Source organism: Archocentrus centrarchus, chromosome 9 (assembly GCF_007364275.1).
Source record: "Archocentrus centrarchus isolate MPI-CPG fArcCen1 chromosome 9, fArcCen1, whole genome shotgun sequence".
Taxonomy (NCBI): Eukaryota; Metazoa; Chordata; class Actinopteri; order Cichliformes; family Cichlidae; genus Archocentrus; species Archocentrus centrarchus.
The window spans coordinates 26,818,019-26,844,892 of NC_044354.1; the positions used below are offsets into that span (position 1 = coordinate 26,818,019).

General features: G+C 39.5%; 3 protein-coding genes across 7 annotated transcripts; all 3 read right to left on the bottom strand.

The window, feature by feature from the left end:
• Positions 1-2,789: 2,789 nt before the first annotated feature.
• On the bottom strand, positions 2,790-6,082 carry p2rx4b (purinergic receptor P2X, ligand-gated ion channel, 4b). The gene is made up of 12 exons (XM_030738060.1): positions 5,874-6,082; positions 5,592-5,739; positions 5,398-5,469; positions 4,863-4,935; positions 4,679-4,775; positions 4,518-4,598; positions 4,250-4,391; positions 3,421-3,557; positions 3,245-3,338; positions 3,086-3,151; positions 2,903-3,004; positions 2,790-2,822 (listed from the first exon to the last, which is right to left on the bottom strand). The coding sequence occupies exons 1-12, from the start codon at positions 6,080-6,082 to the stop codon at positions 2,790-2,792; spliced, it is 1,254 nt and encodes a 417-aa protein (XP_030593920.1).
• Positions 6,083-7,471: 1,389 nt separating this feature from the next.
• zbtb26 (zinc finger and BTB domain containing 26) lies at positions 7,472-11,349 on the bottom strand. The gene is made up of 2 exons (XM_030737835.1): positions 11,125-11,349; positions 7,472-9,443 (listed from the first exon to the last, which is right to left on the bottom strand). The coding sequence occupies exon 2, from the start codon at positions 9,407-9,409 to the stop codon at positions 8,084-8,086; it is 1,326 nt and encodes a 441-aa protein (XP_030593695.1). The 5' UTR covers positions 9,410-9,443; positions 11,125-11,349; the 3' UTR covers positions 7,472-8,083.
• Positions 11,350-11,938: 589 nt separating this feature from the next.
• Positions 11,939-22,833, bottom strand: susd1 (sushi domain containing 1). 5 transcript variants are annotated; one of them, XM_030738190.1, is made up of 13 exons: positions 22,577-22,833; positions 22,284-22,427; positions 19,401-19,556; positions 18,946-19,098; positions 18,611-18,790; positions 14,598-14,762; positions 13,645-13,739; positions 13,378-13,564; positions 13,147-13,240; positions 12,769-13,024; positions 12,651-12,690; positions 12,447-12,540; positions 11,939-12,067 (listed from the first exon to the last, which is right to left on the bottom strand). In XM_030738190.1, exons 1-13 carry the CDS (start codon positions 22,608-22,610, stop codon positions 12,049-12,051), a joined length of 1,617 nt encoding a protein of 538 aa, XP_030594050.1. In that variant the 5' UTR covers positions 22,611-22,833; the 3' UTR covers positions 11,939-12,048. The 5 variants fall into 5 exon arrangements, with proteins under 5 accessions (XP_030594050.1, XP_030594049.1, XP_030594047.1 ...); XM_030738189.1 differs by having other exon boundaries at positions 11,952-12,067; positions 12,435-12,540; XM_030738187.1 differs by lacking the exon at positions 11,939-12,067 and having other exon boundaries at positions 12,107-12,540; positions 14,598-14,726.
• Positions 22,834-26,874: the final 4,041 nt, after the last annotated feature.

Below are 26,874 nucleotides of genomic sequence, written 5' to 3' on the forward strand. Positions count from 1 at the left end.
CTAAAAACTGCAATCTGATCAATTTTTCAAACAATATTATTTGGCAGTGATTAGTTTATTAAGAAAACATGAAAAGCTTTTACTAACTTGTGACGATAACTTTATTATTTTCAAAAAACTGAAAAATTACAGGGTGGACAATACGATGACAGGGTGGACGGTGAGATGACAAGGTGGACAAAAATGTGTTAACTGCTGACATGAATAGATTTATTAAGAGCTTTCTCAACAAAACTGAACATTACAAAATATAAATATGAACATTCATAAGCTTTTTGCATCACAATTAAGGGTCTAAGGTGGCAAAAGGAAGTGTATGACAAATTGCTTCTCTGGGAGTCACTTCCTAAGTTCTTCATTGTATCGTACACAAACTCTCCTGCATTTCTGTCTTAAGTTGTGACTGTTTGCTTGTGTCCAGTTGCCATTTGACTAACCTAATCTTTCAGAGGGCAACATGGTGGCATGGTGGTTAGCACTGCTGCCTCACAGTTAGAATGATATCTAGAAGGTCTGGGTTTGATTCCACTTTGGCCCGGACCTCTCTCTCTCTTTCTGTGGAGTTTGCATGTTCTCCCTGTGTCTGCGTGGGTTTCCTCCCACAGTCCAAAGACATGCACTTACTGGGGTTAGGTTAATTAGTCACTCTAAATTGCCCATAGGTGTGGATTATTGTCTGGCTCTCTGCGTTAACCCTGCGACTGGGGCAGCATCTTGGTGTTCCCAATATTGCCGTGCTGTCTCTGCTCCACCTGGACTCATTGTTCTAAAAAGACAATACAAAACTCACCAATGATTGACCCTTTTTAGCAATATGAGCCTTATTTGAGAAAAAAAAAAGTTCAAAGAACTCTTAAATTATCACCATGTTATCAAAATATGTAAAAAAATAAAATAAAATCCCAACTATACAATACAAAGTCCACCCTGGTTTAGCGACAGGGTGGACAATGACAGGGTGGACATTTTTGGATTAATTTATTATTTAAGAAGCATATGGTGGACCATCAGCTACCAAAGTTACTGGTTATTGAATTAGACCACATGCTGTTTTCAAAATATATTTAAACTTTCTGAAAACTTTTCCTATTAATCAGCTTTTCTTCTGACAGGGTGGACATCTTAAGGTTGACCACACCTAACTACCAACATAATTACATGAAAATTAGGAAATATAAGTGTAGCTGCTTGCTGTAGCTGCCGCAGTTGTTTCAACCTCCATTGAAGAAAGACAGATTCAGGGTGTTGATGTTACTGATTTCATTAGTTGGTCTCTTAAAGGGGCAATTGCTCCACGATGACAGGGTGGACAGTAGTGTTAGGGACGTGCACAAAATGTTAAATAAAATAATGAAAATGGAGACAAAAAAATCAAAATGGTTTGTTTTACCCAAGAATTTGGTAAGATTAACAAGAACATTTAAAAAGTATTTTCATTTTGTGCCATTTAATATCTTATTACACTGCTTGAAAGGAGCAGACCAGCTTGTGGGACAAAGCAAAAACAGATACATCAAACCAAAGAAAATGGTATAAAATTAGTGAAATTCATTTTAAGAAACTTGTTCTTGTATTGATGTGTGTGCCAGTGTATCCACATTTATAATAATACCAAAAATTATTATTTTGAAACATGTTAACAATAATTTATTGATTCTGATGAGGACACCAAAAGGTACTTTATACTGACATTGACCCTTTTAACTCTAAAGTGTTGCACTGTTGTCAGCTGCTGGGCAAACTGCTGGCTTCTTTTAATTATTTCAACAGCTCAAAACTACTGGTATTTATACATTTTGATTATTTTTAAAAAAAAGATAAAATCATGCCAGAGTATTTTGTTTTGAATTTGTTTTTAAATAGTATTCACAGTCTTCTTTTAAACAGACAGGTTGCTTGGCTGACATTTTTGGGTTTTAGAGAGCAAAATACCAAAGAATGTGTATTATTTGAATACACAGGAAATGTATTTAAACTAAAATAGTTTTATAGATTAAACTCCTACATGTCACAATTTGAATAAATTACAAAAACAGACAAAAAAAATAAGCATGCCATGTCAGTGACCAGCCTGCTTTTTACTAAATGTCCACCATGTCATGCTATGCAAAGTACAGGATTGGACCAAGGGAGGGGGGGTGTTTTATGCTTAAGTTGGCCATTATTATTCATGTGATGAACAACAGGCTAGCATGTGAAGACCATAAACAGTTTTTTTTTTTTTTTTTTTTATCAACCATATGATCATAATTGCAAAGAAAATATCAGTTTACACTGTCAGTGAGTGTAACAGAGTGGACATGTTATGCTATAACACTCTGTAACAATATTCCAGTGGAGTCAGCTATTGTAATTTTTACACAACTACATGTTTTTGACTTAATTCATAATTACCCCATTAATGATAATGCATTATTATAGCTGAAGCTATGGAGCAGCACAAGTAAATAAAATGAGTTCCGCTAGTTGCAAATAAACACATAAATGCATCAGTAATTTGTATTATCAGTATTATGTTTTATTCTGAAACCGTTCATTCTCCACTTTTGCTGTTGGTATTATAATCATTTTTGATGATTATACATTTATACTTTTACTAATAAGTAAATATTTTTAAATTTTGCAGCTGCTACTTAGTGAAAGGCCTGAGTGTTTCCTCTATCACTGCTTATACTCCTCTTTATTTATACATTTAAATTGTTTTAGTGAAACATTCAAATGGTGTATTTTGTCATGTTTCATGGGGGCTCACATTCCTCTGTAGAAAAATATTGCTGATGTCTCTCTTGCTACTGGGTTCCATAGGTGGTGCCCACTGTCACCTGTATAACAAACAGACCTAGATTTAACATCTTAGGCAGCACTAAATATGCTCATTGGTGGAAGTGAAGATGTCCCTTACCTCTGTGTCTGCATCTTCATTCAGATATGCCGTTTTATGTCTGCTGTAAAGATCTCTTTTCCTCGTGCACGTCACCAAAATCCAGTCAGCAACTGCAGGTACCTGCGGAAGAACAGGCAAAACATTTAAAATTCAGTATTTCGTCACTTATATGGATGCAAGTCTGAATATTACTCTTCTCACCAAACTGAGGAACGACAATGCTGCGCCCAAGTTCACTATAGTTGGTACGATGGAAAATTTTCCTGCCTGTAAGAACCCAAAACTATTATGAGTGCAAACTTAAAACACAGATATATTCTGATAAAACTATTGCTGCTTCAAGATTTATTCAAGCCTCACAGTTCCAAACACAATGACATCGAAGCGGATCCCATACGCTTTGATTAAGGTTCTGGTTTCCTCTCCATCTGCTGTCTTGTAGTATTTAGCAAATCTAAAAGATAGAAGTTTTATTGGTTCTTTTTCTTCAGCCTTAAACATTTATCAGTAAGTGTCTGTCTGAAAAATAGTTTCACCTGAAGTTGTAACCAGGGGCCACATTATTGACAGGGTGTTTGTTGTCCAGCCTACGGAAGCTGTACTTGGGGAAACAGTTCCCTGCCCACCAGTCTAAGTCACAGCTCCAGTCAATGAGAATACCAAGCATACCACCCTGCAAAAACAGCAGGTCCAGCTTTATTCATTTAGCACCATCACATGCAGGTTAGTGCTTAGTAGATATAAACACGACCATTAAAATATACTAAACACTACATAAAATCAATTAAAAAGACAAAGAAGAATCATAAAAAAAATCATTAAACTAGTACATGCCCATGCTATAGTATTGTAAGGCCTGTTCGTGCTTTTTGCCATGAAACTGAAATAATACAATGCTTTTATAAGGTGTTGTAGGCGCATGAATGCAAAAAAAAAGGTCATAGTCCATTGCTAGGTCGTTGCTAGGCAACATGATGACCATAATATATAGATAAGAACCTTGAGGGACCTAACGTGTACCTGAATGCTAAAATTTGGTTGCTCAAGTCCTTGAAAAGAGCACACAATTTATGATCATCAATAAGAAGAAAAATATGACAACATATAATCACTAAATAAAAATAAAGCAAGTAATATATATATGTCTATATCTATAACAGAGTGTTACAGCAGCTCAGAGCACAGAGGCATTAAATACACATACATTATACTATCTGTGGGGACTGACTAGACTGCAGCCATGGGACCCAAGGGCTGTACAGACTCCCATACTGTAAGCTTATGAGACATATATACTGGAGCGAGGCTGTGCAGGAGCTTGAAAAATGAATTATAGTATTGTAAGACAATGACTGTTCTATTCACCTTCACAGCCATGTCTTGGAAATCCTCCCCAGCCTCTGAAACAATATGTTTGAGTCGGAATATGGGGCATTCAGGGTCTGTCGAGCGGTTGAATTCACACTTCTTCAGGTATGAGGAGGTAATATAAGGCATTATGTTTCTTCTGGAGGAAGCAGGACATGGCTCTGGTATAACGGCACAAACTGTGACACTGTACGTTTGCATATATTGTGGCAATATACTCCTCTCCCACACGTCTCCCCTTTACATTCAAATGCAGTAAACTGACCTGTGAAAGTTGAACTTTGGGTATGTGATGCTGTTTTTAATCAACACAGTGAAGTTTTCTGCTGCAGCCAGCAGTGGACTTCTGTAGCACAGGAAACAACATGTCAAGCCTCTACAATACTACACTAGTAATAAATATTATGATACGGTATATATTCTTACGTAGGCAGCTTAGTGTCTATTTCGAGTGGGCACCATGAGAGCACTTCACAGGTCTGTACAGTGGTGGAGTAGTTCTCACATAGTCCTGTCTGAATACCTGGGTGGGAAATTAATTTCACATAGGGTTTTGCTGCATGAGGCCACATAGTTTACAGCTGCCGTATTATCAGGGAAGAAGGCCTACCGTTGCCCCGGGGATCACTTCGTCCCTCGACACAGTCGCAGTCATCCACACAAATACTTGATGGGCTTGGAAGCTGGAGGAGAAATCTCCAGTGTTAATTGTGAACATTTGAAGGTGAAGTTATTGGCCTGAACATGTCGGTGTTCTAATATTAGAAACAATATGAAGTGTAACTCACCATATTGTTCTGAAATTGTTTTATTCATGTTTAGAGTTTACTAGTGACCCATTAATTTGGCAAACTTAGGCCACTGGGTTTCCTAAAATTATGGTGCAAACTTAGACCTCTATTTGCACTGGGGAGGTAAAACAGTAGTTATCCCTTGTCACTTATCTTTTTTTTTTATGCATTTATGATTGCTATGTAGAAGAAGATGAAGACATATTTAATAATTTATTTATGTATCCCTCAACTGTAAAAACAACAGCCACACAAAAAAAAAGAAAAGAATAGCTGTTAATGCAGTACACTGAATGCCTGATGCTCAGCTCTGGCCTTGGTTAGAGGATATGTTGTATAACAGCAGCGACTCACCTCAGGACAACGTGACTGCACTTGTTTTGGGGTGACAACCATATTTGTCAGCACAAAGAAAGAATGATCACCCTGCCAGAAAGAAGAGCAGGGAAAAAAGTTTCAAGGGACTGAAAGAACCAAAGCCATACTGAAGATGAACCTACTGTGCAGTTTCCCTTCATATAGAAAACGAAAGTAAAGCTGAAACGCACCTGAGGAGGGATAACATAATCAGCCACATCCCAGAAATGAGGCCCTATGTCAGATGTGTTGGTGAGAGCGAAACCTTTCACTTTAGTGCTCACAGTACTGATGACAGTATCTGTCTCCTGGTAGGCCTTCTGCACCACACACACATACCTACAGCAGGTTCACAGAGGTTTCTTACTTTAACAGTGTAACCAACTGAAAAACATTGGTGTAGATTTAGATCCACATAGTACCAAATCCCCAACCAATGCAATGTCCCCTTCTCTGAGTTTTTTGGTACTTACCCCACCACATACACCACCACCAGGAACTGGGTGAACCTGAACAGAAATCCTACACCTAGGTTGGGAATAACCACTGTTTTTGGTGTCTCATAATCAAAAGCATAGTGCAGGAAGCTCTTGCAGCAGCCTGCAGACTTGCTCATGGCTGCAAAATGAACCAATAATGATATGAGCAACAATGATGAGTCCATATAATGGTGCAAAATCATTATGCAAATCATTGTATTCAAATCACGCTCACTCCCATTTTAAGGATGGTGTTTTTACACTCACTCCAATACAATATAGACAACTCAGTACATTTTCCTGTTTATTATCCTAGTAAAAATTATTCTCTGTTGATCACAGGTCATTAGACTGTTGGACATGTTTCTGTAAACAGATAATTTAACTTTACTTATATTTATATAGCAGCTTTGAGTAAAGCAGCTTTCAAACTTGAGACCCTTTTCTTAGTGAGTGCTACTGTCTTAGAACCATTTTAAGTCAGATATGAATGAATGACATTTAATAAAAATGAAAACGTGCTCATTTTTGCACAGTTGCACAAATTATACTCATAACTGTTGTAAAATGTAACTTACCATAAACACCTCTCTCTCTCCCCTCACCCCCAACCAGTTGTGGCAGATGGCTGCCCCTCCCTGAGCCTGGTTCTGCCGGAGGTTTCTTCATGCTAAAATGAAGTTTTTCCTTCCCACTGTCACCAAGTGCTTGCTCATAGGGGGTCATCTGATTGTTGTCTTTTGTTTTTCTTTTTTCAATCTTGTAGGGTCTTTGCCTTACAATATAAACTGGTGCTATATAAATAAAATTGAATTGAAAAGTCCAGATAATGCCTTTCACTTTTACTGCTGATTGTTGTATGCTAACAAATAAATAATAAAATACCAATTTATATAGCATTAGAAGTAATATTTTAGTTGGTCCATTATGATGACATAAATGAAATGAAAATATACACATGCAGAAACACACTGTGCCAACTGCAGTCTGTTGATACCAGATTTTACTGTACAAACTCAGTTAATATTTGGTACATATTAGTCCAGTGATGAAGAATCATGAGCCTCTGTGGTAAATGTAGCCATTCTGAAGTGAATGAAATGTAGCTGTGAACCAATTATTGTCTCCTGAGCTGTAAGAACAGCCTAACAGGTTCAGTCTGTCATCACCACTGTGCACATTTGCATTCACACTCTTGACTCAAAACATAGCATGACATGTAACAAATGACACACAAATATGTGATTTCGTTGTGTTTTCAGGAGTGAAACTTCCTCCTGAAAAGTACAGCACCGGTTTTCATGTGGAAATACTAAAAGTGGGGGAAACACAGAATCCTTTGTTTGAACACTTCCCCACACATTTCCATGCCACTTTCAGATAGTCACTGCCACCTCTATCTGAGCAAAGGCTGTAAAAACAAACCCACACGCTGAGGAAGACACTGGCTATAATGTGTGTGCTTGTTGTTTTTCTGCCACTATTACTACAGACTGAACTCTAAGATGGGAATTTTATGATGTGCAGGAATGATGTGTAACAGAAAATAAAGGCAGCGTTAGTTAAGAGTTTTTTTTAATTCATAACACACATTGACTTCCATGAACACAGGACAGATACAATGTCACTTTGGTCCAATAGTACCTCAGATATAAAGTCTATAAAAAAAGAAGACCCTTTTAGGCTAATACACACTTTGGCATTCCATGGGTCACCAAGACAAAATGACATAGCTTGCCTTATGTAAAATACTGTTGCATTGCCACTCTTTCAAGTTTCTCTTAAGTCCATGTTGCCATAGTCACATAGTTAAGAAAGGAATGATACAGCAGATTGTATACACAATATAAAAATGAATACTGTTCCTTTTGTAATTTTTTTTAAAGGACACGGTTGACACAAAGACATGGCAATGCTTCAAATAAACTAATGATGTTCAAACATTATGTTGTATTTCAGTGTTTAATTTTCAAGTATGATATGAAGGCATCTACACTGTATTGTACAACCCCCCCCCGAGAAATAGTCTGAAGTAATGAAGCTACAGTGATATGCCGATCAGAAAAATGTTATTCATTTTGTGTCTTTCAGGTAATCCATCATGGTAAAACCAGCCAACATCTGCACTTAAATGGCCACCTTTGTTACTGTGTTCTCACACACAGCAGAGAGAGTAAACTAAAAAAAAAAAAAAAAAAAAAATCTCATATTCGTCCAAATTCAAAATCAATACCCCCGTCGTGTAGGCTGCCTTCATTTGCATTGTCAAAGCTGTTCTTCCCGTGGATCTGTTTTAGGTGCTTGCGGAGAACTGGCTTGTGAGCAAACACCATGTCACAGTAGTTACAGCGGTGTGGCTTATCCCCACTGTGCAGGTTTAGGTGATCCAACAACGAGCATTTTTGGGTGAAGGTCTTGCCACAGATTTTACACTGGAAGGGCTTAATGCCGGCGTGAACACGCATGTGTCGGTGCAGGTTGCCCTTCTGCGTGAAGGTCTTGCCACACAGGAGGCACATGAAGAGCTTATGCATCTTGAGGTGGTTGGCATAGTTCTCGAGTTGGCGGAAGACCCGGGCGCACTTGGGACACTGATGGTACCACTGGAGAGGCTTGTCGTAGTTCCTCTGGTGTCCGCTGTGTTTCTCTGCTGGTGGAGATGAAGGAGGAGGGCTAAGCGGGTATCCCGCCACGCCAGGCGGAACCGCCATCTCACTGCTACGGCTGTCAACGGTTGAATTAATGAGCGAGTGCTGGGGCTCAGGGGAGTGGAGGGCTGCAGGAGGGCTGGTGGAGAAGTGACAGGTGATGGAGTTTTCTGCAACATCAGACACAGACTCCACCTTTACTATAGTGATGTCACTCTCCACTACACCCTGCCTAGGACGCCTGGTCAAAATCTGTACAGGGCTTTTAGGCTGTATAATCACATCATCATCTTCGCTGTCATCGTCACCATTATTGTCACGCTCCACCTGCTCCACCACCTCTTCCTCCTCCTCTTCTTCCTCCTCCTCCTCCTCCTGATGGACACTCCGCACCTGAGAGCGATCTTGCTCCATCCTTGCCTGGGAGGATAAACTCTCCTCCCTCTTCTCCCTCCTCATGTTTACATCCACCTCAAGCTGGCGTGGAGCCTGTGGTTTGATGAATTTGCTGAGGGCCTGAGTGCACTGCTCCACAATGTGGCCCATCTGGAGGAAGCTGGCCACTGTCAAGTAATGCACCAGCTCCAGCTCAGGAAACTCCAGTTGGCCAGTGTAGCACGACAGCAGCAGCTGCCGGCCCACTTCTGCCTCCTGGATCATGGAGATCTGGACCTCTCTGGAGTCCTGCTGAAGTATGAACTGGTCCCTCAAGAAAGAGGAGCCAGCAGCAAACACCACTTTGTGACCGGGGACCTCCATCTGGTTGATGCGCACAGTGACGTCACAGAAGCGCCTCTGGTGCCGCAGAAGGTTCATCTTCTGCAGCATGGAGTCTCCAAACGTGGCGAAGCGGAACTGCAGAATCACTTGGTTCTGGGCCATAGTGAACCAGGAGACCACAGCAGCAGTAGTAAACCTACAGGAACATACAAAGACTGAATATCTCTCCTGAGAATAATACTGAGACCTTGAAAACACAACAGATCTACACAGGAAAAAACTTAATGCTGGAGAGCTACACTATATGGACTGGGTAATGTGTTAGGAATGAAAGGATGCTACGTCATTTGAAGGAAATGAAAATGATCAACTTACAGAGGGCTGAATTCAAAGACACTCAGAAAAAAAAAGTGAAAAAATGATGTGGCAAGCTAGTCCATCAGGCCCTCACACCACCCATATGAAATCTGTTTCTGATTGTTTGGTCAGAGACGTTCACACCAGTGGCCTGCTGGAGGTCATTTCGTAGCGCTCTGGCAGTGCGCATCCTTTTCCTCTTGCACAAACAAGGAAATACCAATCCTACTGATGGGTTAAGGAGCTTCTACAGCACTGTCCAGCTCTCCTAGAGTAACTGCCTGTCTCTTGGAATCTCCTCCATGCTCTTGAGACTGTGCTGGGAGACACAGCAAACCTTCTGGCAATGGCATGTATTGATGTGGCATCCTGGAGAAGTTGGACTACCTGTGCAACTTCTGTGAGGTCCAGGTATCGCCTCACAGAAGTGACTGTGACCCTAGCCAAATGCAACACTAGTGGAACAACAGTCAGAAAAGCCGATAAGGGAAAAAAATGTCGGTGGCTTCCACCTGTAAAACCATTCCTGTTTGGGGGGTTGTCTCGTTGTTGCCCCCTTAGTGCACCTGTTGTTAATTTCATTAACACCAAAGCAGCTGAAACTGATTAACAACCACCTCTGCTACTTAACTGATCAATATCCCACAAGTTTAACTGGATGCTATACTCTGATTAAAAAAAACATTCCTTTAATTTTTTTGAGCAGTATGACCCAGTTTATATAATTAATATTACCTGTGTCAAATACAGTCATAACCAAAACCATCAACCTAGCGCGCGCTGCTTGGATAGCGCGAGCCATAGAACCATACTCGATTCATAAACCGGACAATCTAACAATTTCAAGCCTGTTTCTTTCAAAGTTCTTTACTTAGCTGTTATGTTTCAACACTGTCTACAAGAACACTGCCCAGGCTTTAATTCGGCGTTCACCAGGCTAACCAAAGGTAACGGAGACATTTATTTATACCAGCTGCTACTACAACTACTTTTAACGGGGGTGACATCGTTGCCGAGCAATGTTTGAGTTTTTTTTTTTTTTTTTAAATAAAGTGTTATAGTAGTTAATAGCAGTGTAACCGCAGTTACATTCTTACGCCGAATTACAGTAAAAGGTAAAGTACCTGTATTGAAGATACAGTGTTCCCAAAATTCGCCGATACGAAATTATTGGGTCTGTCTTAAGCGGCCACTGGAACTTGATTATTGTTGTCTGAGTAGATTAGCATAGCACCCCGGCTAACGCATCGTTAAAGTACAATCTTTATTTTGAGTAAACCTGCATAGACTGAGTATTACTCAGAAAGATACACAGTAATGTGATATAACGCGACCATGGCTAACGCTAGCTGTACTGTAGCTATATGGCATCAATCACAAATCCCCTCCGTATGTCCCCTCGGCCTACTACTTATTATTCAGCCAGCAGTCCAAGCTGTCTAACATGCTTCACTGTTGCTCAATAACGGGCTCTAAAACTGCGCTTTTACTCTTTCGTGGCAGTAATGAGTGTTGCATACCTGTTAAACCCTTGTAAACAAACTGGTTTGTGATGCAGCAGATGAGACGCTGGCCTGTCTGAGGGACATGAAGGAGCTGCTCCGGATGCAAAACAGCTTTAAAGGCCCAGTGCACACATCTCTGATTCTCTGAAAACACCTTCCACATTTATATGGGCCGAAAATACTGTTCAGTAAAAGCATCTCTGGCTCATCATTAATGCGCCATATTTTCCTCTGTATTTTAGTTTATGTTCAGGTATCACTCTAATTATCTCACAAGTAGACTGGAGAGAGAGTGCTATCCGTGGGATTAAAACATTTCCCTGTAAACGGTTTCATGTATAATTTAGTATTTTGCAGGTGAATGATTTAAGGAGCTTAGTGGTGTTCAGGGGCCTCAGAATAAAGGGGACATAGGTTATTGATGCCAAGTTGATGTGAAAGGTTGCATTCCTTTCTCCAGCTTATGTAAGGTGGTAGAATTGAAATCAATAGGAGAATTTTGCAACAGCAAAATGGTGATAGAAGCATAACTTCAAGATGGATTAAAACCTTTTAAAAACATTATTCTGGGACAAAGTCCGCTAACCTTTATAGTGTGTTTTTTTTTTGTTTGTTTTTTTAACAGACTGTTTTTACATTCTGATGACCACTTAATCAAAGTTAATTTGTCCTAACCTAAGTAGGTGGCTTGAAGGGATTTAATGTTATCTCCAGAGAGAAGAGACTTTAGTATCATGTCCTAAATATGTTCAAATAACTGACTGAGACATCCTGGAACAGAAGACAGGACCTGTTCACACCCAATAATCACTGAGTCCATGTGAAATAGTGATTTTTAAAAAGGTTTATTATCATGATTATATTTATTATAAAATAATTATTTACAAAATGTATTGCTAGGAAGTCAAGTCAATTAAAGCACATCAGCAGCCAGGAGTGTCATGTCTTCTTGAAACACCTGTAAAAAAAGATAGCAGGATATTGGTACATTAAGTTACATTAAAGTCCAGTGTGGTGTTTAACTGAACTTGTTCAGAGGTTGTTTATTAGTAAAGTGTACACAATTCTATAATGTAGCTTTCCATAAAAAAGGAAACTGACGACTTTACTATATAGTTTTCAGAATTTAATTGCATTTACTATCATTTGTAGTTTAATAAGACTGAAGCAGAAATATCTGGTGATAATATGTCTGATATCTGAAGATCTAAAACCACTATAATAACTATAGATCATTCTATTAATGTACTGACAGATCAGTGTAGCTACTTAGACATAAAATTACATTTAGAGTGTGGAAATGAAATGTAATGAAGTGTGTGTACCATTTTCCATACCAGGTGATGCTGTAGCCTCCCCAAAAAACCACGGCAACCACTCCAATAGTAGCTACAGCAGACAGCAATGAAACCCTCAGAGCATATGATATGGCTGCAATGAGGAAGCAGTCTGTGAGTAAGTGACACTTTGGACACTGATATAAACTGAGAATGTTTAATTGTGGCTAATATCATGTTGCTGACTGCAGCACAGTGAATTACCTCTCACTCTAGCCCACAGGACACAAGAACTTTTAAAGGCCTAGGAGAGAAAACATTCAAATAAAGTCTGCCAGACATTCTCAGCTATTACTTTTTACCACAGAATAGCCACACTCACCGTTTTCCACTGACTGACAGCTCGTAAAATGATGTAATAGTTCTTGCCACTTTCCAGTGGTGCATTATAAAAGCCTCCATAGAGCAGTCCATCCCCTATAGTAAAATTCATCTCTGTCCCAACATAATGGACATCAAACTGAGCAGTGATGTACTCTGCTGGTGAATTTACTTTGCTTGGAGGCGTTGCCTTTGCAGGACAGGAACAGTTAAACATCATAATCCCCTCTCCAGGAAGCACAAACACTTGGTACAAACTGGAAAAAAGATTTAAAAAATTAAGAAGTATTTAGAAACTATAACATGCAACATTTCATGAGTTTGTTTGAGTCCAATAGGAGTCCAATAGGCATCAGGTATCTTTTCCCTGGGTTGATACCTTATTGGGTCCAGTGTGTTGGGTGATCTCCATAGACTCAAAACTGGTAAAGGAGTGTCAAATTCTCTGTAGTAGACAACTGGTCCTGGAGGTACTATGAAATATCAAATGTTGCTCAGTATAAAGGGAACATATTGTCCCTAAATATTTTCAGAGAGCTAAAATTTGTAGGTTGTACATTGATAGAAATAATTTTAACAGACTACAGTAGAGTTGGTGCTAAAGTGCTACCTGGTAAGCTAGTGCTTATGGTGATGGTGGCTGTGAACCTGGCAGATGTTGCAGTGACAGCGATGCTGTAGTTTGTGACTGGAAGCAGGCTGAGGCAGAGCTCCAGCCGGTCAGCTTTGGAGCTCAGAAATTTCTTCCTTTTGTCATAAAAGTACCTCTGGTAGTCCCTGGATCCAGTGTAAGTCACCTGGAATGTTTAAACCAAATGTGTTGTGGAGGGTTGGAAAGCACTGGCAGGTAAAGAAGGTAGGCGATGGTTTCTCTTACCTTGTAAACCTCTGTGTCCTCCTCATACTTTTCTGCTTTCCACCGCAGGCAACTTTCATTAAAAATAAGTAGGTGATGGATAGATGGCTTGATTTCTGTGGGTGAAAAAATGCATTTTGTGGGATTTAATGAACATTCCAACCACAGTGTCTTCCCACAACAGTCTGGTCATGGACAGTGATACAATTTTTTTTGTACTGTTTTACTGTACTGTACTCTCTGCCTTCAGTTCTGTCTTTAGTAGCTGAAAAGTTGGGCTGAGATCAGCTGACTGACTTTGCCACTCATTTCTTTGCCTTGAGAAATTCTTGGGTTGCTTTTGCAGTACACTTTGGGTCATTATCCATTTCTACTATGAAACACCATCCAGTCTGTTTTGCAGCATTTGGCAGAATCTGAGCAGAGAGTATAGCCCTGCACACTTTAAAATCCATCCTGCTACCTCTATCAGCAGTCACATCATCAATAAACACTGGCCCCCTCGAGAGTGTTCATGAGCTGGCTAGATGTGAAAATTCTGCAATCATCCACTTTAGTTGTCTTTTGTGGGTCTTTCAGGCCTTTGGGTGTTGCTGAGCTGGCCAGTACATTCTTTCCTTTTTAAGAATGTTCCAGATTGTTGATTTGACTATTCCTAAAGTTTTTCCTAACTCTCTTTTATGTCTCTTTTCAGTCTAGTGATGGCCTCCCACACACTGGCATCAACAACTCTCTGGACTTCATATTGAGAGATCCATTGAAAAGCTACTAAATACAGGTTCAACATTTTATCTGATTCATTTGTCATTTGAAATAATGAGAAATCAAATCTCACCTGGCAATGAAAGTACTTGTCAGTCAGTTGTTCAATTACTTTAAAGCCTCTGAAAACTATGCATAAAATGTATAACTATGGCCTATGTATAAAACACAAAGTGGTCACAAAGGTGTTTGTCCAAATACATTATACTCACTTATGCATCTCAGAGTAGCTTTCTGCCACACCCCAGAGCTGGCACACACTGAGATGTTGCTTCCCCTCCAGCTGTGATATCCTGCCATACAGCGGTGGATCACAACACTTCGGTTATGCAACACTACCTCTGAGTTGGCAAGAAAAGGAACCGGGCCACATTTAGCTGGAAAATGGTAATAGTGAATTGTTGAATAACTCAGAAATAGTGCTATTAATCATTTTTGTCTTCAGCATGCACCTAAAGTAAACCAAGACCCTAAAAAAACAAGAACAAAAAAACAAGCAAATGCAACATTATTTAAATGCTGAATTTGACATAGACCCATGTCTATGCATCTACCACAGAGCATGCAGGGACAAACAAATTAATAAGCATAAACATATGAACAATAATCAAGAATAATGATGCTCCTGCTGATGAAGAGATTCATGTGGATTATGTAGAGATTGTTACTCTAACTTTGCACTTTATACTTCCCCCACTCTCCTCCTAGTGAACATGTCAACATGTTATTTTCACTCTTGTGCTATAATCCTTCCATATACTCACACAGCACAGTGCTGCCCAGTGTGCCGCTGTGCCCCCACTAGTATGGGTAAAGGCTAGTGGGGACCACAGCGTATTTCTGCACACAGACATGAATGAGCACAGACTGGGCAATAACCATCCTTGAACATGCATTATGTAATAAGTTGCACCTTCACACCATAGATCAATATCCTCCCACAGTCCATTCTCTCCACATACTGAGTAGTTTCTCAGGCTCCTGGTGTAATATTCTTCCTCACATTGGTAATACACCACACTACCAATGAGTGACGTGCCATCCCATAGCATTTTAGCATGGGGTTTTAAAACAGGCTCCCCACAGTTGATTTCTACAACAAAAAGAAAGCTAGTCATTGTGGGTCATGGTAGCTGGATGCATGTTGTCAGCAATATTTCCATCAATGAGACACTTGTATTGTGTATATGTAAACTGCACATTAGTCTACAATGACTGACTATACACTTAAGTGTTAATTGCTGTAATTATCACCTTGACAAAGGAGAGGTGCTCCATCCCATTCTCCTCTGGAAGTACAAACTGATACATTCCCTGTTCCAACACTGACATATCCAGGTTTACACTGATAAATAACCTTTGAGCCCACAGTGGAGATTTTATCCCAGCGCATGACTGCATTAGGGATAAGCTGGGGCTCACCACAGTCAACTTCTACAGATGGAAAATATGTCATTTAATAGAGTAGCTGGATGTATGTTGTCAGCAATATTTCCACAAATGAGACATTTGTATTCTGTGTAGGTAAACTGTACAGCGGTTTAAAATGGCTAACTATACACTTAAGTGTTAATTACTGTAATTATCACCTTGACAAATGAGAGGTGCTCCATCCCATTCTCCTCTGGAAGTACAAACTGATACATTCCCTGTTCCAACACTGACATATCCAGGTTTACACTGATAAATAACCTTTGAGTCCAGAGTGGAGATTTTATCCCAGAGCATGACTGCATTAGGGATAAGTTGGGGCTCACCACAGTCAATTTCTACAGATGGAAAAAATAATTCAACAGAGCAAATAAACAGTTATTTGTGTCTACAGAGCACCAGAGGAAAGAATCACCTGGCACAATTTTGATGTTACCTTTGCATGAGATATCTGGCTTTGTCCAGTAACCATTAATTGTGCACAATGAAACATTGTTTCCCTTATTGTGATAAAATCCTTTTTTACAGTAGTAAATTACAGTGCTTCCTGGGGTGGCACTGCCATTCCACACTTGTCCAGTGTGGGGCAGAGTTAGAGGATCCCCACATAATATCTCTGTGACAGGAAATGATACACAAGGGGAGTCATGCAGAATTAAAAAAAAAAAAACTGAAAGCGCGAGACATTTTAATTTATTTCTTCTAAAAATTTCACAGCAAAATATTGAACTATTTAACAAGATATTTTAGGTATCTAGATTGTCAAGCAGAGGATGTAATAAAATAGCAACAACCAGGGTTTAAAGCAAAGTGACTTTTTGAAACTAGCACAGCTACTGAGTACCAGCTTGGAAGACAAGTACAGTATGTTTGGGGATTACTCCTCACAAAAAACAGGAATGTCAAAAAACATGTCTGATGAAATTTATATCACTTGGACTCCAGCGGAAAGTATAATCAAGGCATTAAGTGAAAACCCCTGGTTGGGTTATTCAAATTAAGTCATTTAAATCGAATATTTTGCTTAAATCTTTGAGTAATACATACATAATAAACACATATAAAAGTTAGCTACCTTTTCACATATGAAAACAATCCGCTGCTTGATTACCTTGGCATGACAAAGTTGGGGGTGTCCACTGACCATTTTCCTGACAGATGGATACATTATTTCCTCCGTTGTTATAAAAGCCCTCTTTACAGTAATAAAGCACAGTGCTGCCAGGGGTGGAGTTATTACTCCACGCCTGCTCCGTAAATTCAATTACAGGAGGGCTTCCACACAAAATCTCTACAAGGAATGACAATCACCACAACAATGTAATACAGAGGATTCAGGATTCAGATGAATTCAGTCAGTTGATCATATTCAATTAGAACTAGCCCTCATAAGGATAAAAGGTCAGTGACAGTACCTTGGCAGAGCACAGACGGCCTCGCCCACTGTCCACCTGCGGTGCAGATGGAGACATTTCCTTTTCCAACATTATGATATCCAGAGTTACACTGATAAACCACTTTAGTGCCCATCTTTGTGTTTTTATTCCACAGCAAATGAGAGTGAGGGAAGGCAGGTGGAGAGCCACAGTCAACCTCTGGGAGCCAAAGTAATGACACGCTGCATGAAAACGTTTTCACTGAAAAAGCTGCTTATTATTGTTAAGCACATGTTTTTACATGTGCCTTGTAAAAATAATGTATAATGTGTTCTAACTTGTTACAACAAAAAAGAAATTTTAAGTTTATAAGTATATTAAAAAAGAATATGAAGAAAAATAACATTATTATAACTTCCATTCCATTATCTTCTGGTTTGCTGGTGTGACTGAACTGATAAGAAATACTGTAGTATGTGTAGTATTAACATGTGAATTATCAAGTACTACAAGGTACTTTTTGTAATTTCTCTTTGTAGAATTTAACAAATCTTTCAGCACCAGGGGGCAGCATTTTACCAGTGGATGTGATCAGATATGTGCCCTTGTTTAACTTCTAATCATTCTATTTAGCTACTCCCGTTTTCCTCAAGAGGCTTTTCCTTTGTATGCGCCTAATGGCTTGATAACCGCTGAAGCATGCTTTACCAGCCCTTACTTGCTGTGAACAGCTGGTCAACACAGAGCGTATCACCGCTGAAACATCAGATCAAACGTACTCTGAATTACCGTAATTACGCGGCTGTTTGGCCTATCGAAAAAATTCAAACAATTTCTGAAAGCTGAGAAATTGTGCTTTGCATCCAATATAGGGTTATTACAGTAATTTTGACCAGAAGTCCGCGAACGGTGGCACTTTTGAAGTACATTCTATCGCTGCGACAGGTTCTGTATTAAAGAATTAAATTAAGGTTTCATTAGATTTTTGCACCATCTTGTGGTACCAGTTGGTATTACATGAACATCCAGTCCTACCATTGTTCACCTTCAGTTGATATCTCTTATGCACAATTCATAGATGCTGTGGAAATGAAGGCATAGCACTTCTTTCTTCACATCTGTCAAAACTGTTTGTTAATTTTGAAAGGGTTAACCTATATTTAAACACAAGTTTACAATAAGGAGCTTTAATAATGTATTTTTAAACAGGTATCTTGTCAGTATGACACAAACAAAAGAGTCATGAGCTTAATGATCCTGAAATGCTCTGCAAAAGTAAAAGGTGACAGATAATCACCTTGAGATTCACAGTGCTTTCTCTGCTGTTAACATGAAAACATCAGTGAACACAATTTTAAACATATAATGTTAAGAAGACATGAACATGACAAATGCTACGTGCACCAGAGTTTTATTACCTTCACAGACCATGTTAGTTTTGCTCCAGAGTCCCTCAGCACCACAAACAGACCTGTTGTCTCCCCTCCTCCACACAAAGCCTTCATCACAGATGAATGTGGCCACATTACCATATGTGGTTCCTGTGGCTGACAGCAGCATCGCGTCCTCCACTGATGCAGGCTGGCCACAGTCAACAACTGAGCAAAAGAGGATTACACACTCAGGTTTACATCCAGTTTTTCTTTACAGTGACTGTTTGCATGGACTCCACATTCAGGATTGTCCTTCATTAGTATATTAACCAAATAATAGTCTAGAACCAAACTAAAAGTGACACAAAAAATATGTGTACCTTTGCAGGAAGCTTTGTCTCTCAGCGGGTGAAAGGGTTCTACTCCATTGTGGATTTTGTATCCAACCTGGCAGCTGCAGTCAAAACTGCCATTAAGGTTCCTGCATTGAGCTCCCTCTCCACACTGCCCTGTTATCCTGCACTCATCAATGTCTGCACAACCAAAAGTAGACGAACATGTGGCATAAAAACAGTACTCTCACTTTGTAAAGCTCGTTTTGCAGGTAAAAGTCCATTCTATAATTCCTCCACTCTGCACTGAAACAGGACTATTTGCAGCAGTTTATAGTAGAATAGTAATGTGTGTAAAATTACATGTAAGATTACATAACCGATTGCTTTCCTAACTCTTCCAAATTACCTTTAGTGTTTTTTTTCTTCTTCTCCCATTAAATTATATATTTCTAATATCATAGGTGTGACTTTAAAGAGATCTAGGTAAAGTGTAAACCCACCCTGGCAGTGGGTTCCATCATTTGGGATGAAGACAGCCATGTTGTTAGAAGGGCTGTAGCCGGCTAAACAAGTACAGTAGTAGCTGCCATAGGTGTTGTGGCAAGTGGTGTGCAGCCCACAGATCTTATTGGCTCCTATCTGACACTCATCTTTGTCTAAGGAAACAAAGAAGACAACCATCAATATTATTATTATTTATTTATTTATTTTCTGTAAGTCAAAATAACACGAGTGAAAAAATGTCTGTTACCGTATTTTCTAGACACATTCATAATCCTAAGTGGATGAATTTTTCTGACTTTAATAACCCTCTGTTCTTGATCTAGCCTCATCAGCTGGTGACAGAGCACAGGTGAGACAAGTAATTGCATGAGGTCGTGGTGGATGTTCTGTCTTGTGCACTATCTGTGCTCTATCTGTGGGTTATCTTAGTTTTTTCTATTGTTTTGTTTTGTTTTTTGCAGTTTTCTACCCCAGGTTCAAGTACTCTTAAATTGCTTTTTAAGGTACCAAGATTGCTGAGTCATCAGCAGATGGATAATTGAGAGCATCAGGGGGTAAATGGGAGGAGAGCTTGATAGGTTTATGGGAATTGGGAGAGCGCTCTAGGTAAGTCAGTTTAGTGGACTGCAGTCTATGTCACTGTAAAGGCATTGCTGGGCTAAATAGGTTAGGTAGCTGTGACTTGGTATGTAAATTGGGGCCCAACTTCTAAACAGAGGTTTAGTGTATATTGTTTGTGTGCTCATTTGATATATTTTTCAGATCTCGTGAGTAACCTTGCTCTTATGGAGGGGGGTGTGACACCTTGTGAGGATTCTGGGCTACTTCCTCATTGAAGAGAGGTTATGCTGTCCTATTGGCCGCTGTTATTTAGGCTGCCAGCATCAGTCTTGAGCAAGGGCGTAGGAAGGAGTTTACTATTGGGGGGGGACACATCGGAAGCCTGACAGATCTGTAAATACTCGGAGCGAAGCATACAAAAATGCTACTTGATCTTTTACTTTCTCCTTTTTCAAATGTTTCTTGGAAAAATAGTGTTGTGTACACCTATATTATTCCATGTATAATTTACATATATATAAGTTTTATAATCATAAGACGTGGACAAACCACCAAACAAAATGGCTTGAGTCTTTTATGAAGCATAATGACCATGTCATTCCAGGCTGTAGGGCTTACTTTATCAGCTGGCCACAATGGTACTAGTACAAAGGAGTATTAGGGCCACATTGAGAAAAAAATAAATTGTGTATTTGGAGAATAAATTCAAAATTTTGAGAAAAAAGTCGAAATGTGCAGATTAAAGTCGTTTCAAGTCAAACAACTGCCACGACACGTCTGTTATCCCCTCCAGAATGTCTTGTATTATGAGTTAGTGAAACTATACTTTAGAATTGGTTTTAGTAACAAGGAAATTATTTCTCTTTTAGTACATAAACACAATGTAGTGTTTATGTAATGTATGTTTATGTAATGCTCAAAATGACTTATTTTTTTTCTCAGTGTGGCCCTCACACTCCTTCATATAGTAGCAAGTTAAATATTTCAGTAGCACAAAAGTTATTTAGTAGCGCACAGAAGTGCAAAGTTTGATTTTTTTTTTTTTGGTCGAAAACATTTAATAATGGTCAAAAATGCATTTATGTAGGTTGACTGGCAACAGAACTGTTCTTTAATTAAACAACGTTCTGACATGAAAAAAAATCCTCACAGATAATGTAATGAACAAATTATTCACTTTTTAATATCAGCCTTAAGTTTAAAAAAAAAGCTATTAAAATATGGTTATTCAGTTTGAAACTCTAATCTAATAAATCAAAATAAATATCAATAAAATAATAACCAAAAGAAATAAATAAAAGTGATACCTCACACATTTAATAGACAAGCTGTGTGCCTCTTTACAGCCCTGCATTTAGCCAAAGAAAAGGTTAAAAACATTGTCCTAAGCAGAAGAGCCAAAATGATTTTTCCGCCTCTCATTTGAAATTCATTGCAAATTGACGTCTTGTCCGGTAAGTAAACTTTATCCTATGTATGAAAGTAAACTGACAAATAACCATATTCATGGTAACGTTTCCGACAGACCGTTTTACCTCATTCAGAGTTTCTGACTCCTGCCGCTGTCTCCCGAGCCGTTCAGAGGGGGGCGGGGGGAGCGCTGTGGCATGACGCTATGTTGCGCCTTCAAAATAAAAGCGGTTTAATTTTTGGTTGGGAGAAATGCGCCTGTCTCCAATATTGGGGGGGACAGGTCCCCCCCCCCGGTTCCTACGCCTATGGTCTTGAGTTACAGTAGCTCTCTTTGGGGTTATGGTTTCTTTGATTACTTTACATCACACATCCAGACATTGCACACACTACTGATTGGCATGGTTTTGGCTGTTAGTTCTGTTAAGTTAAACATTTTGTTTAACTATCATCTCCAGTTTTGTCCTTCCCTTTAGCCAGGATCTGACAATGGTGACATTTGAGATGCTCTTTTCGAGGCTTCACAACAGGTAGCTATGTCCCATATGTCTGTTGGTTGGTGAAACCAAGTCAGTAAGCTTATAGTCACTAAAAAGCTATTTAGAACCTAGGAAAACTGCATAACTGGATGCTAATTTGCTGTGGGTTTATCACTATGAGCAGCCCTTTTCACATTACAAACATATTACACCTTGAAGCAACTATTGTTGTGATTTGGCACTGAATTGGATGGACGGAAGGAATTTAATATAATTATTTGTAATTCATTTGTAATATAACAATATTAACTTGAGCAGCTTTAAAGAATCCTCTTACTGGATATTTAGAACTGGACATTTTTCAGTAGAAAAAAATAGGTTGAGAGGATGACACAATCATTCAATGAAAATAAATAGTTTTTTTTCTACCTTGACAGAAGGTTCTTCCATTTCCAACAAAGCCGTACTTGCAGTTACAAACTTTGCCGGAGCCATCTGACTTGTCGTCACACGTGGCGTTAGCATGGCAGGTGGAGCACACGTCCAAGGGAATCTGACCCTCTGCTGGCTTACCTGAGAGGATAGAAAGAACATCCACATGTTTTTTCCACTCTTCTCCAATTGTCATATTGACACTTAAAGTTGTTAAGTATGTCCCATAAACTATAAATTAAAATGATAAAATCTGAATAATGGGAGAAAAATGTTACCAGCATTCTCACCTGAAAGTACGAAGAGCAGAAAAACCACAATCATGGTTGTAAATCTTTCATCCACCCTCCTGGTCTTCCTGTGGTTCTCTAGACTTCACCAGACACTAAACCTCTTCTTTCCCATCTTCTTCTTTTTTTTCTTCTTTTTTTAATTTTTATTTTTGTACTTCCTTCTTGTGGATCATTATGGCACTGACTGCATTTGATAACCAGAACTGTGAGTGGGTGAGCTGAGGTCACCCTGCGAAAGAAACTCCTTTTCTCAATGGTCCTTTAGCAATTTGTGGTTTTCATCTGGCACGTGGTTACTACTCCCATCTGCTCATGATACGTTCGCTGCTCACACTGCTGGACGGCCCACTCAGCTGTGCTAGCTGATAACGGCTATATTTGGCATCATAAACCTGCTGAATTTCCTCCTAACAAACATGGTGTCATTTCGTAACATTTAGCTGCTGTGTACGTATTAAACTCATCATTACACCAGCGTGGTGTTAACCACTGACATAGCTACAGTTTATTCTTTGCTGAGGGACAGCTCCCTTAATTCTGGATTAGAATCCACACATGTGTAGCTGCTGTTTTAAGTTATTAAAGCCAGTATAATTTTTGTTGAAACGAGTGGGTGCTGGGGGTGTCATTGGGTGTGCTGTGGGAGGGGGAGATAAGACTGATGAGGCCTATCTCTCTGCCCAGCAGGGTCCTAACTGGGGTTTTCTGTCACTCAAATTAGTAAGCTAACTCTTCACAGCTCTCTCTCTCACTCTCTCTGTGTGTGTGTGTGTGTGTGTGTGTGTGTGTGTGTGTGTGTGTGTGTGTGTGTTTTAACTGTCCCTCGGAGAAGCTGGTCTGAAACATTTTTGTTCAAACTGAAGATCAAGCTAGAAACTGTGTCTTTGTGTGACAAAGACACAAAACCATTAGTTCACTCAGAAGAACATCAGTGAAGTGACAAAAGAGTGACATCACATAGAAAAGAGAGAGAAGAAATACTTAAATTTACAATCCAGTAGTAAAAAGTATACGGTCTGTATAATTTACTCATGAGAGTAGCACCTTTCACATTTTTCTTGCTCAAAATAATTAATTTATACTTATGTAGTATCAGTTGTAAGTCTATGGGACATAAAATACATTTAAAACATGAACTTTTCCTTAAGGTCCCTTGAAGGAAAAATCTTTTCAAAGAATGCAAACACCAACATGGTTTCATTGAAAACTGAGCTTCCTGCACAAATACTATTGAATGAACAAAACCAAAAATACACCATGTAAAGGAGAAACCCCTTAAAAGTTCAAGCTTTTCTAAAGCCCAAAGCATCATGTGGCAGTCAGGTGTGGGCCGTCTTTTGCTGGCTGGTGATTTTGCTCTTCAAGTAGCTTCAGCAGAATCACACGGGTGACGGACAGCTTGGTGCTGCTTATAACAGCAGCTGTCAGGCTTCACACATGTTTGGATTTTGGGTTTTCTTAAAGGTTCAGTCATTCTTTTGAGTTTAACAGAAATATAATATTGTAGTCATAAATATACATTGATTAGTGTGTAATTAAGTCTTCCAACAAATTACTGCAGTTTCATAAACTTGGAATTGATCCATTAAAATACATAGCAGCAGGCGCCAGTTTGTGGAAGCTGCCATGTTGTCCTGCCATCTTGAATACAGTGGACGAGATGGACACCGTGGTTCCGCCCAACCGTATTTTGTTAGAGACAAAATACCCATATGTAGTGCACCAAAGGCAGAGGAGAAGAGAACTTGTAGTTGTTTGCGTGCTCTGCAGGCACATTTGAATTCATGTCTGCACCTTCAGGCTCAAAATATGAAGGATCATACTGATGTTTTATCATCTTAGAAAGGGTCCCCTTCATCAAAGAATTGAAAATGCAAAGGAAAGAGACAACGCCACTGGCATCTTGATTAGATGTCATCCTCTTCCTTCTCTCCTCAAGGCTCATCTTCTGAAGTGAAGTCAGGGATCTAACACACGAAAACATCCATAAACATGTTTATTTATTCCCAATAAATGCGTTGGAGAACACAAGGTAACCACTTGCTAGCTGTGTTCTCCAAATTATTACTTGTGCTGATATGAGAGTAGCACAACTGGATAAAATGCATATTTTGTGTTGTCAGGTAGCTGCCGGGTAAAAGAGCATTCAGAGTCAGATCAGACTGCACTGGGTATGGTAAATGGTACCGCTTTTCTAATCTATGTTAAGCACTCAAACGCTTTACCCAACATGCCTTATTCACACATGCACTTCTTTCTAAGCTTAAGTGCTTTCTATCTAACATTTACACACATTCATACTCTGACAGTTGCATCGGAGAGCAACTTGGGGTTCAAGATCTTGCCCAAGGATACTTTGGCACGCAGACTGGAGCAGCCAGGGATTGAACTTCCGATTAGTGGGTGACCTCCTCTACCTTCTGAGCTACAGCCACCATCACATGCAATGCTTAGCGTAAAGGCTAGAAAAGTTCATGGTTGCAGTTCATGTGTGAAAAAGCCTTGCATCTTACCAAAACACATAGTTTGTATATTTGAGGCCTGAAAAATAGTAAATGTACTTCCTTCCACGTAACATGAAGCTCGGATGGCATTCGGTTTACTTGCGAATCACTCATACCAGTTGAATATTGGAATGGCACTGAACCAGCATGCCAACATATTCTATGGTGACTGCACAGTGCAGTTAAAAAGTGGATCCATTTGTAAAAACGGCACAAGAACCAGTGCAACCTAAACCAAAAATGCTCCGTACTCTCTTTAAAGGATCAGTCATTGTGATCTTTGTGGACTATTGCTATATTTATTAAAGTGGTATTTTGGTTAGGGTTACCTCACATGGAGAAATGAAATGGGCACATGAATAATTTAAGTACGTGGGACATTTAAATACTGAAATTTCCTTTATTTATTGTTAGCACCTGATCTTTTGAGACCTTCTGTGTTGGCCATTTAGATCAAATATTGCAGAAACATGCATTTTTTTTTGTATCAAAATTGTATAATAGACACATTTGTTAAACTTGAGAATGATGATCTGAATCAAACTTGTAAAGGGAAATCTAACAAAAAGAACTGCACTTGTCAAGCATACACATGTTTCATTTCTTATTCATAATGAAAAGGTAGTTAGTGACTTATATTTAAACATATTTTTGCTGATTGACTTTTTTTTTTTAATTCACTAAAAAGCATGCCAGAAATGTAATCTTCTGCTTCTCCTACCACGAGTGAGTTCATGAGAATGCTCAAGTCTCCATCACGAGAGCTGGAGACTTGAGCATTCGATCAGCACATCGATCAGTTTTGTGTCCACATCATGGACACAAAACTGCTGCACGTTTGAAGTCTCTGAAATCCTGAAGGGTCATAAAAGTGTGCAGAAACAGCAGCTTTTCTTTTTGTGTGTAGTTTCAGCCTCCTCAGGAGGAGGTGCACTAGGAGCAGAAGACTCCTCCTTACACTCTGACATTGAGCCGCTGGAGGTGGACAAAAGCCTGCTACACACCAGGTCTGCAGCTTTTCCATCCATGACGGACATGTCTGTCACTGTTTTCTCTCTGAGCGACATGTCCCCATCTTCATCATCATCAATCAGCACAAATTCCTTGAAATAAACTATCCCCACCCCGTGGAGACTGTGGTTTTCTGTCGATTCTTCCATAGTATGAGCATCCACAAAGGTCAGGGTTGAAGTCTCTGTCAGGGTCTCATGTGGGTCTGTTGAGTTGTCTTCTGGCCCTGAGTAGGCCTGGCTGCTTGAATCCATCATCCACATGGAGCTCCTGTGGGCAATCTCGTCTTTCATACTGTACTTTTGTCCGTTGATGTCTAGAACATAGGCACTATCTTGGCTGGCGCGCTGGTCTCTCCTAGGAAATGTATTCTGTAGCATGCCTGTTCCCAGAATACATCATAAGAGCCACCTTCTCATAGTCATGGTACACTTGTAGACTGCTGCTCCCTGTTGGGGAAGAAATGTGGCTGCTGGCAATGTTTCCTTTTCCTTGCTTCTTCATGTAAATTTGCCTGTCACACTAAGACAAAACAGAAAACTGGAGGTTAAGCTCAGTGAGGATGATTGCAAGATTCAGTTCAACTCAGTTCAGTTCACTGCAAAGACATACAGGGGTTGGACAATGAAACTGAAACACCTGTCATTTTAGTGTGGGAGGTTTCATGGCTAAATTGGATTAGCAGGGTAAGAGCAGAGTTTTGCTCAAAATATTGCAATGCACACAACATTATGGGTGACATACCAGAGTTCAAAAGAGGACAAATTGTTGGTGCACGTC